Source organism: Melanotaenia boesemani, chromosome 11, assembly GCF_017639745.1.
Source record: "Melanotaenia boesemani isolate fMelBoe1 chromosome 11, fMelBoe1.pri, whole genome shotgun sequence".
Taxonomy (NCBI): Eukaryota; Metazoa; Chordata; class Actinopteri; order Atheriniformes; family Melanotaeniidae; genus Melanotaenia; species Melanotaenia boesemani.
The window spans coordinates 19,625,150-19,641,967 of record NC_055692.1 but is presented as its reverse complement, the minus strand read 5'-3'; the positions used below and the strand labels follow the sequence as shown (position 1 = coordinate 19,641,967).

The 16,818-nt window shown below is 38.9% G+C and overlaps 2 protein-coding genes across 4 annotated transcripts; both read right to left on the bottom strand.

Annotated features, from left to right (window-relative positions):
• Positions 1 to 248: 248 nt before the first annotated feature.
• Positions 249 to 8,121, bottom strand: slc8b1 (solute carrier family 8 member B1). 3 transcript variants are annotated; one of them, XM_041998979.1, is made up of 15 exons: positions 7,713 to 8,121; positions 6,632 to 6,784; positions 6,123 to 6,175; positions 5,747 to 5,804; positions 5,494 to 5,599; positions 5,240 to 5,407; positions 4,315 to 4,428; positions 4,160 to 4,234; positions 3,408 to 3,538; positions 3,179 to 3,320; positions 2,936 to 3,057; positions 1,275 to 1,428; positions 1,105 to 1,185; positions 956 to 1,020; positions 249 to 873 (listed from the first exon to the last, which is right to left on the bottom strand). In XM_041998979.1, exons 1-15 carry the CDS (start codon positions 7,857 to 7,859, stop codon positions 685 to 687), a joined length of 1,758 nt encoding a protein of 585 aa, XP_041854913.1. In that variant the 5' UTR covers positions 7,860 to 8,121; the 3' UTR covers positions 249 to 684. The 3 variants fall into 3 exon arrangements, with proteins under 3 accessions (XP_041854913.1, XP_041854914.1, XP_041854915.1); XM_041998980.1 differs by having other exon boundaries at positions 4,160 to 4,231; XM_041998981.1 differs by lacking the exons at positions 1,275 to 1,428; positions 2,936 to 3,057.
• A 135-nt stretch (positions 8,122 to 8,256) lies between these two features.
• LOC121649423 (acyl-CoA dehydrogenase family member 11-like) lies at positions 8,257 to 16,619 on the bottom strand. The gene is made up of 15 exons (XM_042000245.1): positions 16,542 to 16,619; positions 15,574 to 15,869; positions 13,366 to 13,589; positions 12,201 to 12,300; positions 11,569 to 11,686; positions 11,204 to 11,346; positions 10,966 to 11,118; positions 10,400 to 10,494; positions 10,200 to 10,299; positions 9,976 to 10,116; positions 9,801 to 9,893; positions 9,609 to 9,716; positions 9,346 to 9,517; positions 9,119 to 9,185; positions 8,257 to 9,026 (listed from the first exon to the last, which is right to left on the bottom strand). The coding sequence occupies exons 2-15, from the start codon at positions 15,850 to 15,852 to the stop codon at positions 8,912 to 8,914; spliced, it is 1,908 nt and encodes a 635-aa protein (XP_041856179.1). The 5' UTR covers positions 15,853 to 15,869; positions 16,542 to 16,619; the 3' UTR covers positions 8,257 to 8,911.
• Between the last annotated feature and the right edge of the window lie 199 nt (positions 16,620 to 16,818).

Below are 16,818 nucleotides of genomic sequence, written 5' to 3'. Positions count from 1 at the left end.
AACACTCCTTTTAGCTCAGCCCAGCAAATTACAGTGTACAGATTCTCCTAACTATTCCAGCAAACTTAAAGTATTTTATATAACTTCTCATTCTGTTATGTATTTGAGTTAATAAGAAATTTGAATAAACTATTCAAATTTAAGTGCATCTATGTTTTGTTGCTGTATTAAGATACTGATGAAAATTATTCACGTGTATATTAAGTGAGCATCCACCTTCAAACTATGTTTGAAAACAAATACTAAAACTGTATATATTTTTTTAATTACCCAAAAGCAGCTTTAAGGTCATTAATGTTTTGACTTACAGTACATTTACAATGGTTTAAATTACAGCATTTAGTGTCTCTCTGGACACAAAAGTCAGCTCCAGTGACAGAAATAAGAAGCTGAAAAAAGGCACAGTGCAATTAGTCCCTGAGCAGATAAGTCTTAGCTTCTTGTTGGTTTGCTGCTTGCTTTCACAAACTATCCATGATAGCAAGCATGTGAAACAAAGTGTACTCCTGATTGATGTTTAGTGCATTAATTATGCAAAAGATATAATTAATCTGCACTCATTTGCATTTTCATTCTGGGATAAATATTTTTCATTTCATTGCAGCCACTGTTGCTGACATCATTCCATTTTTTGCATAAGAGTGTGGTAAACCTCCTAAGACTGGTTGCAGATCTGCTGTCAGGTCAGGTATGGATCTTGCCGAACTCCGTGAGAAGTGCAATGATAAGAAATATGGCGTAAAAGACGAGGAGAAAGATCCCGTAGCTTCGACCCAAGTGGAACTGCCGCAGTGGAACAATGATAAAAGACAGGACCAAAGACAAACCAAGAGATCCTGCAAGAATCCACGTCAACAGCCCCACTGAATCAAACTGAGGAAGACAAAAAGACAAAAGATGCATCATTACCATATTTTATAAAACCGTCTAAAAATTCTCTGAACGTTAGAAATACCTGCACATCAGCTTTTGTTTTAACCATCTGAACCAAGCATCCCAAACCCACTCCAATCAGCATGTCTGAAGAGGATATAGTCAAGGACACAGTCTTATTTAATACCTGTCAATAAGGTGTGTGATTATAGTGACACAAAAAAAGGATACTGAATATGATTCCGCCAAAGCATGCAGATATAGCCATCCGAGGGTAACCCTGTCGAGCGATGGTGATGTCAGAAAAGCAGTCTGAAACAGTGAGATCACGTCAGGTCGCACATTTCAAGCGTTTATGTGTGTATTCAGGAAAGAATCAGCTGTTGGTTCTCACGTATCACCTCCAATGCTGTTGCCCCAGGCCAGAAGCGTTAACCCCAGCACAGTGTTGCTAAGACTCAGCACCACCCCGAGCATGTGCAGAAGACTAACCACTTCTGAAGCTGCTGCACTGATCAACACTGCACTCACCACAAAGCCCAAAAGTGCAAATAGCTGTAGAGAGAAGGGGACAGAATTAAACTCACACCAGCACGTCACACTTTATGAGAGCCTGGATAAAAGAAAAGATGTACTATGGAGAGAAAATTGAATCATTATTGTTTGTGTTTAACACACGATTTGCAAACTGTGTAAACTAATTTGTGTGTAATTTTGGGTAGTTGCATGTGTAACACATGGTTTGTGAACTGGATCTAAACCATGTTGTGTGCAACTTTGGGTACTTGCAAATGTGTTCAAATGTACACACAAATATCTAGAAATTACACTCACAAAAAAATGTACACATGCACAAATTACAAAAATGCAAATATTTATATTTTAAACAAATATTTTTATCTTCAGCCTCATGAATCTATTAGTTTTCTTTTTCAAAAAGGTTTTTATGGATACAAATTGCTAAATATGTGTGCACAAACTGCCTGGTACACACGAGCAAAACTGCATTTACGTACAGATCAGTTTACAAGTGCTCAAGAGGTTTTGAGACTTCACGCTTTCAAGAGCCTCACAGCTTAGTGTAGATGGTGCATTTATGTGCTTGTAGAAAGCTGGGTCATCTGGATTGTCATCAGATTTACTTCTACGTTTATCTCAAAGTGGGAAAGACACTGTATGACAGAACAGTCCGCTATTCATGATGGATAGTTTTCATTTCTTGTTTGTGTTTCATTCATGTAATTGTTATATAGATTCCTGTTAAATAGTGAGGTTATGATCAAGCCTGTCAGCTTGATTCTGCATGGACCTTGTGAAACCCAAGTGCTGCGAGGAGGCGGCCGCAACACTTCTGCTTCACCCTGTGCGTCTGATGCATGTCGAGTTGCTTCTCAGGGATTTGAAGGGTCTGGTCTTTTCACCGTCTCAATGCTTTAAAAGGGGGTTTCATTCCCTAATATCACAACTTTACAATTACAGTATATCATCATTCCCGTTACATAAGCAGACACTAATATTAATGTCTGTACGTACCAGCTGATTCATGGATTTTTTGTGAGTGTAATTTCTAGATTATTTGTGTGTGCGTTTGAACACACATTTGCAAATACCCAAAGTTGTACACAACATGGTTTTTACAGTTTACAAACCACGTGTTACACATATAACTACCCAAAGTTACACACAAATTAGTTTACACAGTTTGCAAATCATGTATTAAACACACAATTACAATGAGTTGAGTGTCTGCAAAGAGTACTATGTTCTCAAAGTAATTAAATATCCAAACAACAATTGGATGCACTGATGTGTTGCTTTCACTATCAACAAATGGTCAAATTCCAATTAGGATGGTAATCATTATACTTGCAGCATGTTTGGATGCTGATGTAATCACTTAGCTTAAAGATCTGATGTGCCATAGCAGAGCCTCACATTGCTGCTAGCAAAGTTTCAAATCTTCTCCTCTGTAATATGCGATAATATTACATAGGAGAAGGGTATATATCTTGGATGTTACCTTATTGTATTTTTAAATAATAAAAAAAGAAACCATTCATACTGCATGATATTTGGGAGGAGAGTCATTGGTGGTTGTGCAAAAAACGATAGCAGCCAAGAATAGTCCCAGCAGAAGAGTCAGCAGCCAGAGAGGAAACTGCCCCTGGATCATATACTCTCCATCTGACATTAGTTGAGACAAAAAGAAGAATTAGGACCGAAGCTCAGCTAATCACTCAGTTATTTCAGCAGATTATAGCTACACACAATATCTTGCCTTTATCATAAAAAATGATGCACTTACATTTTCCAGACTGGAAGGCGAGCACACACACCAGCGGAGCAGTGATTAGATGGAAGCAGTTTAATGGCCGCCTCCAGTTTTTGTCTTCTTTGTCAGGGTCGACTACAGGAATACACAACAGCAGCAGCACCTCCAAAGGTGTCTGAGGGGCAGAGGATAAAAGCTAAACATTACAAGAGTTTTCATGTGGACTGATTCAACCTGCGGTATGAACCCAGTTTACACATACTTTGAGGACTTTAAGGACTCTCCAGGTCCATGATTTCCTCCTCCACTGCCTGCTGTCCACTGGATTCAAAGAGCTCAGCAGGATTTGACTTGTGGACTCAGAGTAAGGCAGAAGTGGCCTGTACTCTGACTCTGCAACACAAACATCACAAAACATTATGGGCCAGATACAAAGGATGTACATGCACAAAAACACTCATTTTACTACACATTAACTGGTGTTTAGAAAGAAAAAATATGCACTCCTCGCATATTTCATTGCTTCCTGTTTGTGATCAATTTCTTTTTTTTTTTACCTCTGCATGCTCATTAGCTCTGAACTCACAGAGCTGATCATTTGTTTGTTTTTTCCATTCAGCAATTTATCAATCTGTAATTGATATCACCAGATAAAACTGATTTAATTTTCTTTACTTCACTGATGATTGTCTTAGTTTCAGTAGAGGTGAAACAGTGCTTTGTCTCTGAGCTGATGTCATTGTCATGTTAATTTTTTTGTGGTCCAAACTACCTTACAGTACGTAATAATGATTAATTTGGGAAGTGTTGACAGACATGGCTAAAGCGGAGTGGGAGGGGAATCAGGCTTACACATATCTAATACTACATGATGAATACAATTTATTTTAGATAATCATATCAGTTTCATAAATCTAGTGTAAAGTTCTGTATGCATATTTGTAAAGTTTTATTCATAAAGCTAAACAGCATTTTAAGAACAGACTCTTGTGTTGAAGAGTGATGAGTCCTTACCGTACTCCTGCTGAATTGTCCCACTTGCTAAGTAGGGAACATCATCATCGGAGGAGTCAGATGAATGAAACTCTGCTTTAAAGAAAATGTGCAGCATCAGTGAGAACGATGGAAAAATAACGGTGGTCATGTTGCCTGAGTATATGATGTCTAACCTGGTATATGTGGAACATTTTGGACACTTGTGTTCATTAAATTCTTTTGCCGACTGTAGATGTATGCACTGATGATAACAGTCAGAACATACACCGCATAGAGCCCCAGGTACCCTGGAAAACAAAAGGAAAAGAAGCAAAGTGAAACCCTGTAGTAAAATGGCTGTTGTACTTTGATACTGTGGTCTACTGGATGTGAGGGGAATGATCCACATTATGCATGCATCTAGAGTCCAGATATACTTAAGATGATTGCTTCTGACTTTTCATGCATTAATTTTCTCTCTTTCACAAGTTTTGATTCTCTTGATTTCTCATTTGACCAGTTTAATGTGTATATTTATTATAGTTATGAAAAAACCTTTACAGGTTAAACTGTAACTGTATGAAAGTATCTGTGTGCCAAAGTTCAACACATTTTCAGTTTTATTCAGCTGGTGATTTGCGCCGTCACAGAGTACATAGTTAGAATAAACTTATGGGTGGTTGACTTGTTAAGCTGAATATGTGAGACTGCAGTCTGACGCAGCTGAGGAAGACACCACAACGACAAAACAATTTGCTTCTGGGATGCTTGCCTTAGCAAAAAATAAAATAAATAAATAAAATAATAAAAAAGGATAAAAATCCTTTCTGTTATTGAAGTGTAATAGGTGTAGTTACTGCTTTAAAGTGCATCCTCGTTGACTTGTAACAGAAATCTTTATATAGGTCTTTAAACAGCCTGACAACTGGAATACAACAAACAAACAAAACAGATAGAGGCAATAAATTGCTGACGCTGGAGGACTAGGTCACCGAGGCAAAAAACATCTTTTTTTTGTCAAGTCAACTAAAGATTCTGTTATGTGTAAGATGTTGTTCCAAAATGACATATTTTAATTGTATAACAGAGTATGTGTGTTCATGCATAATTTGGGCACACCCAATATTTCTCCCAGCGTTGTGGTTCCTCTGTACAGCACGAGGAAAGTCCAAAACACTGCAACCATGTAGAAGATGATGTCTCGTAGAAACGGGCGGGAAGCCACAGCAAAAGGTTTGACCATAGCTACGCTGCCCGCCACTACTGTAGTAACAAATATACCAGCTCCTAAAAGAACAGACAGGTTTCACATTTTACTGATTTGCATTTCTATGTCTTGGAGTGCATGAGACAAAGAGAGAGTATGTGCATACCAAACAAGGCTCCAACAGCCAGCCCAGCGGTGTGTGGATGGGAAAACGCTGCTATGGCACTGAAGATGTCAGGAGCGCCATTACCCAGAGCCAGTAATGTCACGCCCTCAGCACAGACCACAGTCAAAGACAAAATCCCTCACGAAAGTTATGATTTAAAATAAAATAAATAAAATAAAATAATATAATAAAATAATAAATGGAAAGCTGAAAAACCAGCTGTTGGAGTTTAAAGGCTGAGTAGAAAGGATACGGCCACGTTGTGAGTGAGGTGAAGGCTGGAGGAGATGGCTGACAGGTTGGGACAGAAACTGGGAAAGAACAAAGAAATATTTTCTATTTATTAATTTCCACAAAATGTTTACTAAACAGTAGCTTCTCTATCTTTTCAAAAGAGATGGACAATGGGGTAGAGAGAAAAAAACAGAAGAGGCAGTGCTTCCTTTGAGGAAATCTCACAATCTCACAACTCAGAAATGTAAACTCTCCCCAGCCATGTGACTTATATTCATGTGACTGTTAAAGTGAGAGCATCATAATGTATTTGAAGTCAGCACAAGTTGTATTTAGCTGAAACTATGGACACATAGAGAGGACATATTGCAACTAGTACCATGAGAGACACTTACAACTTTGATGCAGTAAGTCCAAGTATAACAAATAAGACAAGCAGCCATAAAACCTGTGGAGAAGCAGAGTAAAGTCCCAGAGATTGTTATTTTAATGACACATGCAGAGTGGAGGCACAAGTGCTGTCTTACTTATTCAAGTGGTCTTAAAACAAGAGTTGAGTACATTCACATGGATAGAAATGGCCTTGTGTGACTACACTGTTGTCATTGTTCCTTATCTGTAGTGGACACTTTTACATTTTAGCTGAACAGTTTCCTCTGTGCTCTGAAATGGCACGCCTCACTTACTGTTTGAGACAGTTTTATAATGATGCAAAGAAGGGAACTGGGGAAGTTTAAAAGTTGTGAAAATGCACTATTTGGGAAACAGTGAAATTGGTGTTTTGGTGTTTAGATGATTCGACATTCCTGCTTCTCCCACAGCAAAGCCAACTTCCTCATAAACTAGTTTTGAGTGGCATATTTTTATGCACACGAACACACACACACACACACATAGTTCTTACGCAGAGAGTGATGGTGAGAGGTGTGAGGTTGGGAGGTAGTAGGCAAAAAGCCACATCAAGGTAGTTGATGAAGCCATCTTCCATGCCACAGTCTGGTGTATCCTTCACAAATGCACAGCGGTTTGCAGCACTGTGGTTCATCACAAGGTCACACTACACACACACACAACAAACATGGGTTTGCAGAAATTACTGTCGAGACAAGAGTAAAAGTATAAACATCTGCATCCATCTTTGTCTCATCATTATAATGATTTATCAATGAGAAGATAACAAATATTTACTTGTTAGAGTTTTATAATTCAAAGTACAAGACACATCACAGACTACACATGCAGCTATGTAGAATTATTACTACAAACAACCTTTTAGTTCACTGATCAAACATTGACAATATGGAGTATGTACTGATAAAAATCATCCATTTCTGTATGTTTGTAACATACAGATTTAACAGAAATTCTATACATTTTTACATGTTAGGTATTTTAGTTTCCTTTTCTTCAATATCTAATGTAACAAATATACTGAAGAGACAGCCATCACAGGGGAAATATCAGATTTTCACTACATCATACAGGAGCTTAAAGGGTTTATGAAAATGACAGTTTACAATTATTAACTGTAATAATACAGGTTTTTAAAAATTCATTTTGTTTGATCTGAAGAAGAGTTGAGAGCCTGACTATCTAGTTAACCTTGTACAAATTTTAAATCGTTCATATTCTTAACCTTTTCCTTAGAATAATGAAACACTTACTACAAAGTTGTGTAGCAGTTTTCTTATGTTAGCACTTTAATGAAAATACTACACAATTTTGGGACCCAGAGCAAACTTCACTCTTTCCTATTTGATAAATCACAAGTTTGATGTGTTCCAGTAAATCAGAACTTGATGTATTATCTTCATAAAAAACCTTTGCCTTTAACAAAATTAGGGAATATGTGAAAAACACACTATAATGCCCTCAGTGTAAAATAGTCAGAAATACATCTGTTCTATATATAGGTAACCAGTCAACTGATCGATTAATTTTCCACTATTAACATGTTTATGATGTAGTTATTAAGTCTCACCGACCTCATCGCTGCTGCTTTCAGACATCGTGGTATTTGAGAGCTGCCCAGCTAGTCCGACACCAGGCTTGTTTCTGAGGCTGTGGGAGCCTGAGGCAACCCCCTGGCTACACAACGCCACACCAAGTAACAGGAAAACACTGAAAGGCATATTCTCTATCCTGGTGCCATGTCTATGCTGGTGTTGCGTTAACAGGATAGTGACAGGTTAGTGTATTCCTCTTAGCTTAGTCCTGAACTCCAGACTTGACTGCTTCCATTCAAACCAAAAAAACAAATAAAGAGCTAAACTAGACAAATAAAATAAATATATTGCGTTGTTTTTGCGCCAGTGGTAGTTCTACGCTATCCTGTTTAACGCTTTAAAGAGCAACATTCAGATTAAATGTCCGTGTACGTTCTGTACACCTTCATATGAAACTCCGCCCATTGTTTTCCAGCCAGACTTGTGCTGCGTTTAAGGAATGCTCGTAAATTTAGACTTCTGCCATTAAAAAAGGGCACCAGAAATATATATAAAAGTGAAATACAAATAAAAACTAGAGAAACTGAGAAAACATTACTTTATTATGCGTTTTATATACGATTTTACATTAATAAACCTGATATGCATTACTTAACAGAACTGCTAACATGTTTAACTTAATCTAAAATAAATTTAAATACAATGCAAAACAGTTAGAAGGCAGATAAATGAAGAAAGTCATCACAGTTCCTTTGGAGCTCAGACAACAGCCAGTACATGCAGTTTTATCAACAGTAATAGAAGTAAGCCTTTTGCATCAGTCAGCTCATCAGTTGATCAATGATTTTTAATTACTTTAATCTCTTAAACACATGACGTAATGTGGTGTACAAAGCTTGGCCTCATGTTTTCATCACTTCTCCACTTTTTAAGGCATTCAACCCTCCAAAATCATCTATTTTGCAAACAAAATTAGTATATATAGTTATGTACTGTACTCAAAATGCAAATACCTTATCAACGTATCATTAATACAAATCTTACAAATGCCTCACCTAAACTGCATTTAGAAAATGATCCTCAGTATTATTGTTCAGCTTATTCAGGATTAGCTTTTAATTTTCACCAAAACATGATCTGTTGCATAAAAAAATGAATTAATTGATGTTGAATGCAACTTTGTTAGACTGGGACTCAACAAGAAGTTAAGCCATATTTTTTCAGTTTTCAATGATCATTTAGCCTTGAATCGGCTGCTCATAGACCAAGGCAGCATTACGTGTTGCAGTGCTGGAGTCATAGCAGCCTCTCTTCTGTTTAGATGCCACAGGACACAAGTCTTGTTCACACCACCTGAAGGAAATAATGAAAACATAAATGTGGAATGAATGTCACATTTATGTTTTATGTATGTTTATGTTTTTTTGTTTAATTTTGTTTTTTACCTGACAGCTGCATAGATGTCGTGTGGAGAAGCACTTTTCCAACAGGCATGATCAATGAGAAGGGCACCTGTTAATACACAAGTAGTTAAAACATACCAGTGAGGTGTAGGCAATAAAATGTGAATTAAACTGTTTTATTCAACAGAATATTATCAGCACAGTGTAATGCCCTCAGACTATTCAGTAACTAAATGTTGCAGCTTGTATTTTATCTGTGAGGTACTGACCTGCATAGACACGAGCCAGGCTGTAGGCCAGATCTCTTGCAGATAGTTCCAGGTAGCTGGGTGTTCTGGTGGCTGCTACCTGAACAAACTCTTCCAGGTTAGACAGAGCAAGATCAACTGCTTTCACAGCTGGAGCAAGTGAGGAAATGCCAGAGGCTCCTGCAAGCAATGACTACAAAGAGACAAAAACAAGAGTGCCTTACAGTCATGTTAAAGAAAGTCACGAATACCTGAACGTGCCCAACAGGTTCTGCAATCTGTACCTTGGCATGGGTAAAGTAAGCATGAAGAACCATTCCTGAACTACGAGCCACACAGCGCAGCACATCCAGTGATAGGACATTGGTTGTACCCTCCCAAATGCTCAAAACCTGAGAGAGAAAATAAGTTAGCCTCAACAACATTAAATACTAAATAAATACTAGTAGTAGGTACTGACGAGGTAGCAACCTCACCTGTGCATCACGAAGTATTCCAGGCAACCCAGTATCCTCAATGTAGCCCTGTCCACCAAAGCTTTCTAAGCCTTCTGACACAACAGCCACTGCCTGAGACAAACACAATATCAAAACAATGCAATGATCAAAACACTCATGAAAATCTACTGTCACATATGCACAAACTGCGCACCTGCTTCCCTGTGTACAGTTTCACCACAGGTGTGAGCAGACGTAGGAGGTGTGTATCAAGCTCGCAAGCCAGGCCACTCTCTTCTCTACCCAGCAGACGACACACATCCATCACCAAAAGAAAAGCTCCACGGGTCTCTACCTGCACAAGTCAGAAGCAAGTTTGACTTAGGAATGATGGGAAATAGAGTTTGAATGGTTTGTTCACAACCACTGCTAGCTTACTTCCATCCTTGCAAGAGTTTGCATGTGCAGCGGGTGGTCTTTAAGAGGCTTTCCAAAGGCAGTGCGGCGAGTGGCATAGTCACGGGCTAACTGGAGCACCCTGTGAATGGACACAAATACACACATTTAATTAGTTTACTTTAGGTGTGCTTTCAGAGATCAGTGCGGGATGTGGTGTAATAGTTTAATTGGTTTCCTGCCTTTTCATTGCAGCTGCTGCAGAGACACTGTTGTGGATCCTGGTTATGGTTAACATGTTAGCTATGGATGCCACACCTCTCCCTTCCTCAGAGAGCTGTTGTTGGTGAAAACATATTTGGAATTAAAAAAATTTTAAACATTTGATATCAGAGTTATTGAAGAGATTAAAGAAGCTGAATTAAAGATTTAGGAACATCTAGAGTTAAAAAAAAAAAGACTGCAACCAAATGAATACACCCTGTTTAAGAGAAGATAACAGCAAGTACAGCCCATCTCAGACAATAAGTCATTAAAAGAGTTGTATGACTGGGAAATGCTTTGAACTGTGAGTCAGGAGTTAATGAGAATGGGTTGTTTTTTTTAAGGTGAGATGCAACTGATATGTTAAAAAAAAAAAAGCAGAATGACCCAAATAATTTTCTTAGGAACATCAAAAGTTGCGACATGAAGATGACACTGAAAACTTGTGGTCACTAGTTGCTTAGTTAACTACCACAGATCTGCAATAAACAATTTCCAGTTTCTCCTTTCTGTAATAAACAATGACTCTATGCTTGTAACTGACCCTATATGCAGGCAGGCCATCCAGCAGTAGCTCGGCAGTCGGCATCTGTCGTGTTCCCAGCTTGTCTTTTAATCTCTGAACCTCTATGCCCCACAGCAGGCCATCCTCATCTCGACTCACTTCCGCATAAAAAAGAGACAAACCCTTACTACCCTGTCACAAAGAAACAAGCACACAGACATCTAGTGACATAATTCATTTTAGGTGACCGATGACAGAAGATGGAATTCAGCAATACCGGTGTAGTTGCTCCTGTTCTGTCCTGCACTCTGGCCAGTGTGAGAGTCATGTCTGCATCTGTGGCAGATGTAAACCACTTGAAGCCATGCAGTTTGTACGAGCCATTTGTTTGGGGAACAGCTACTGTCTCAGTGCCGCTGCCTGAGGACAATGAGAGGCATTTACACATAGAATATATAGGAAATAAATATATAAATAAATGACATAAATTACTTATCTACATGATCTAATGACATTTTTTCTGAGTTTGACTCTAAAAGTCATGTCTTTTGAACCATCTCAGTTACAGAGTGCCCACTGCAGCCGTCCTCATTAGGATGAAGGTGATTCTGGTCCACATGAAGCAAATGTGCTACTACTGACCCACATCAGATCCTCCTTGTCTCTCAGTCATCCACTGTCCTGACGTCCAGAAACGTTCAGGTTGACGGGTAGTCAAACGGCTGTAAGCTTCTTCGACTGGCCGTGACACACCTATGGACTTCACACACATAGCCAGACGATCAGACACTAATTATACCTGCTACTGCTTCCACTGCAATAATCACATTAGTTTAAGATCCAAGTTCATGCAGTAGAAGTGTTTCCATTACATAGAAACCACATTTTTTAGATATGAACATTTTACTCATCATGGTGAGCATTAGTTTGTGAACTCTACAAGCTGTAAAAACCCTTGTTTGGAGGTCCTTATATGATTTGAAGTTTGGGAAGTAAAAATGATTTCTGTCATCATTATCTTTAAATACTGTCTCATTATTCTCATGTGCTGTATGAGTATTAATGCTGTTTAGGTTTACATGATTAGGTCTCACTCTACCTAACAGAATTAAAACACAAGAATCGGATCTTTGGTTTTAACATTTGCATGTATAACTACAGAGTCCTTTGGGATTAATATATAAAATAAAGTTTGATCGGCGAGTAAATACCATGTTTGCACTGGATTACAGCAGATTATGTTCAGCATGTTAGTCTGAATTGTGTGAACTCACCTGGATGACTTTTGCGGCTCCATCAGTCATGGCCAGAGGGCAAGTGTACAGACCGGATGAGGGGGAGAAAATGTACAACTTGCTCATCTGGTACACACGACTGGAACACACACGCACACACAAAAATGTTTCCAACTAGAAACTGGCAAAAATGAGTAACTGAACTTTGGCATGACATACATTGGCTTGCAATAGTGTTCATACCCCTTTAACTTTTCCACATTTTGTCACATTATGGCCACAAACAAATATATTTTAGTGGAATTTTATATGAAAGACCAACACAAAATGGTACACAATTGTGAATTACAAAGAAAAAGACAAGCAAACCATCTTTTGCTGCAATTACTATAATTTTCATCTTTGCAAAACAACTCAAGCTCAGTCAGATTAAAACTGCAGTTTTCACATCTTACCACAGATTCTCAATTGTACTTACGTCTTTATTTGACTGGGCCATTTTAACACATTAATATGTTTTGTTTTAAACCATTCTATTGTAGCCCTGGCTTAATGTTTAGGTTGTTGTCCTGCTGGAAGGTGATCCTCTGATCCAGTCTCAAGTCTTTAGCAGACTCCAACAGGTTTTCTTCCAAGAATGTCTTGTATTTTGCTTCATCAATTTTCTCACCAACTCTGTCTTCCCCCAGAGCATGATTCTGCCACCACCATGTTAGACAGTGGGGATGGTGTGTTCAGAGTGATGTGCAGTGTTAGTTCTCTGCCACACATAGTGCTTGTATTCGGGCCAATAAGTTCAAATTTTGTCTCATCTGACCAGAGAAATTTCATCCACATGTTTGCTGTGTCCCCCACATGGCTTCTGGCAAACAGCTGTATTTGTACTAAGGTTGACTATATTTAGCCATCATGTTAACATTCAATCATTCAACAATCAGGCAACTGGTTGCACTCAGAGAAAAAGAGGCTGTATACTTTTGCATACTGCAAAAAAACAAACAAAAACCAAAATTAAAATCATGTATAATTGTCTTTGTACTTGACAGTTGTGTGTCACTTTGTGTTGGTCTTTCACATAAAATTCCAATAAATTATATTTATGTTTGTGGTTGTAATGTGACGAAATATGGAAAAATTCAAGTGGTATGGATACTTTTGCAATTCACTGGAAGATAAACTGAAAAAGGAAGCATTACAGACGAACCTCCACTCCCCAAATGATCTCTCATAACCGATGGCAACCAGCCCTTCTTGTGCTGATAGGTCTTTCATGCGTTTCCAGGCTGCAGATGTCACAATGTGGTCCACCCTCCGACCCCAAGGATCAAAATGCACCAGCTGTGGAGGGTTAACCTCACACTCTCTACCCCATCCGTCCACTTCATTTGCCACACGCTCTCCAAAGGCACTCAAGTCTGAAAAAACTGCCTGAGAACAAAGAGAAATGCCTACAATCGTATCATTTTGAAAAAATTCTCATCTTATGTGCTTGAGAAGATAGATCCTGTTCAGTGGTTTTTTCTATCTCAAATTTAGGCGTTTAAAATTGGGGATACTGAGGACCAGTATACAATTTACTTCATGACTGGTGTTTTGATTTTATAAAGTGTTGTGGATGCTACATAAAGCATAATTATGTGTCACATGTGGGAAACTTTGATTTCTTAAACAAATTTGACAAATAAATCTAAAAAAAGTATTTATCTAGTAGCAATTTTACCACACTTTGCCTATTCTAAATTATTAGGGTCCGAGCCATACAAAGTATGGCAGGGCCCTATTGTTTCTGCTATGTTTATTATTATTATTATTATTATACTTCTCCTCCTAAGCGCTTCGACCCCAAATTTCAGCCCCTAAACACAGATGAAAAGTTGTGAAACTTGGCACACACGTCAAGCCCGGTGAAAATCGCAATATTCTAAGGTCCACATACACATCAATGTAAAAGTGGCTCAACAGCGCCACCTAGAAAAAATAAATTACCCCCAATATAATGGGGACCCAAATGTCTACTTCGACGCAGGAACACGAAACTCGCCACACACGTGTAACACCCTGAGTCCAGCAAAAAAGTCAATCTAACACCTGTTGCCATGGCAACGTGGTGCCCGCCAGCTTGCCATGTGCGGCCATTTTTTGGCCATTTCTGGCACTTTACACACATCGTAATTGAACGAACTAGTCTCGGGGGATTCGTGCCACTGACTCCAAACTTGGAGGGAAGCTTCCTGACAAGTTGGGGACCAAACGCTATTCAAATCTTTCCAATAGCAGAAAGCGTGTTACCGTGGTAACTGACGGAAAATGACCTTCTCGCCATGAAACACGGTTTGCTCATATCTCCTTACAAATAGATGGGATCTGCACCAAACTTGACAGTATTCATACGTGTCACACCCCAAGTCCAGCAAAGAAGTCAATCGAACACCTGTTGCCATGCCAACGGGGTGCCCGCCATCTTGGATTTCATTTCCATTTGAACTAACTAGTCTGAGGGGATTCGTGCAACCGACTCCAAACTTGGTGGGAAGCTTGCTGACAAGTTGGGGACCAAACGCTATTCAAATCTTTCTAATAGGAAAAAGCCTGTAACCGTGGCAACCGACGGAAAAAGCCTCCTCGCCATGAAACACGGTTTGATCATATCTTCATAGAAATACACGGGATCTGCACCAAACTTCACAGTACTCATACGTGTCACACCCCAAGTCCAGCACAAAAGTCAAATGAACACCTGTTGCCATGGCAACGGGGTGCCCGCCATCTTGGATTTCACTGCCATTTCTACGAACTAGTCTGAGGGGATTCGTGCGACTGACTCCAAACTTGGTGGGAACCTTCCTGACACGTTGGGGACCAAACGCTATTCAAATCTTTCGAATAGGAAAAACCGTGTTACCGTGGCAACTGATAGAAAACCCCTTCTCACCATGAAACACGGTTGCTCATATCTCCACAGGAATACATTGGAACTGCACCAAACTTGACTGGATTCATACTTGTTGGGTCCCTAACGCATTACAACACCTGTTGTCATGGCAACATAGCATGTTAGCTAGCAAATTACCATGCTAGGAAAAAATGCTAACTAAGGATATCAACATTTCAGATTTTCAGCTGGGTGTTTTACCATGTTAACTATGATGTTATCAGGTTTCCTACCATGCTACGAAAAGGTGGAGGACACGGGTGGCGGGGTCCAGGCAGCTCGGACCCGATGGATGCCGCTTGCGGCTTTAATTTCCTTTGCAGCTCATCAGTACCAGACAAACATCTTGCTGACACAAGATCAGAAGATTATATAACAAGATTCTTCCAGACAAGGGGTTAGATATAGTAACAACTTTTCCATTAGTATTAAAGAGGAATTAAAACTAAAGTTACATTAAGTCATTATCATTTTGTGTACTTCATGGGGCAGGTGTCTCCTGAGATATCCTCTGAGCAAAGCATCCTCCAGAAATGGATTCTTCAGCACTGATCGTTCCTGAAAAAACGCTCCGATCTTGGCTCTGCTGAACGGCAGGTAACCTGTTGGTGCCTCCCAGAGTTGTTCTTCATCAGATCGTGTGCCTGCCTCAGCTACACTGGCTGACCTGATGTGCACCAGTGGTCGAGGACCACTGCCCAGCAGCCTGCAGCAGCCTCTGGCTAAGCGTCTGTTCGAGAGGGCTGAACACACCGACATGGCAAAAGATGTGTTTTCTGAACAGAGGAGAGGAAGTCAGTGCAATGCAACCATTAGACATTTACATTATTATCTAAACTGAAGTACAACTGGGTTTTATTCACAAAATATTAGGAGGTCACACTTTTCTTTTCCCAAAATATTAACTTTAGTAATACGTATTCTAATTATGTTTTAGGGTTTAAGAAGTCTTTTTTTCTCAAAAAATTATATATGTGACATTTTCTATAAATCATCGATACATATAATAAAACATAAATTATGCTCTATACTAGCGGTTAAAATGAAGTAGTTCGCGGATAATAATGAGAAATTTGAGCATTGAAAGTAAACAGCTTTCCTCCTGACTGGCAAACACACTGAAGTGGGTGAAAGTTCATTGGATTCCGTTGTCCGTTTTGTACACCACGCATTTTATTATAGTTTTCTATTTTACATTTTATTAATAAGCGGATGGCAAATAGGTGAATGCAATAGCATTTCTGACTTATATTTCTGCTTCAACGTGAATCTTTGCTCTGCAACATAAGAACTCAGACAGCGAACAAGCTAGCTCAGTTAACCACCCAACAGTTATACAGGTTTAAGTTAAATTCAATTATTTTTAAGTTTACACTAATACCCGTTTGAGTACTGGACAAACTTAAAATCCAATAAAAATGCTAGTAAACAATGTGTGGAAAACGTACCGGAAGTTGGCCCGACAGCAAGCAGCAGCGAAAGCAGCACACTGGCTGTGGATTTAAAGGGAAGTCATCAGATAAAACTACACTCCACAAGGACTAATAAGATAAACGAGGCATATAAATGTAAATCCTAGATGGCTACGACGGAGGACCAAATCTGAAATATCCAGGAATATTAATATATTCTCCAGAAATAGAAATCAACCTAAAATGTTGTTTATTTTAAATAATTTTTCACTTAAACCCCATTAATTTGTTTTACATTCATTTATGTATTTCT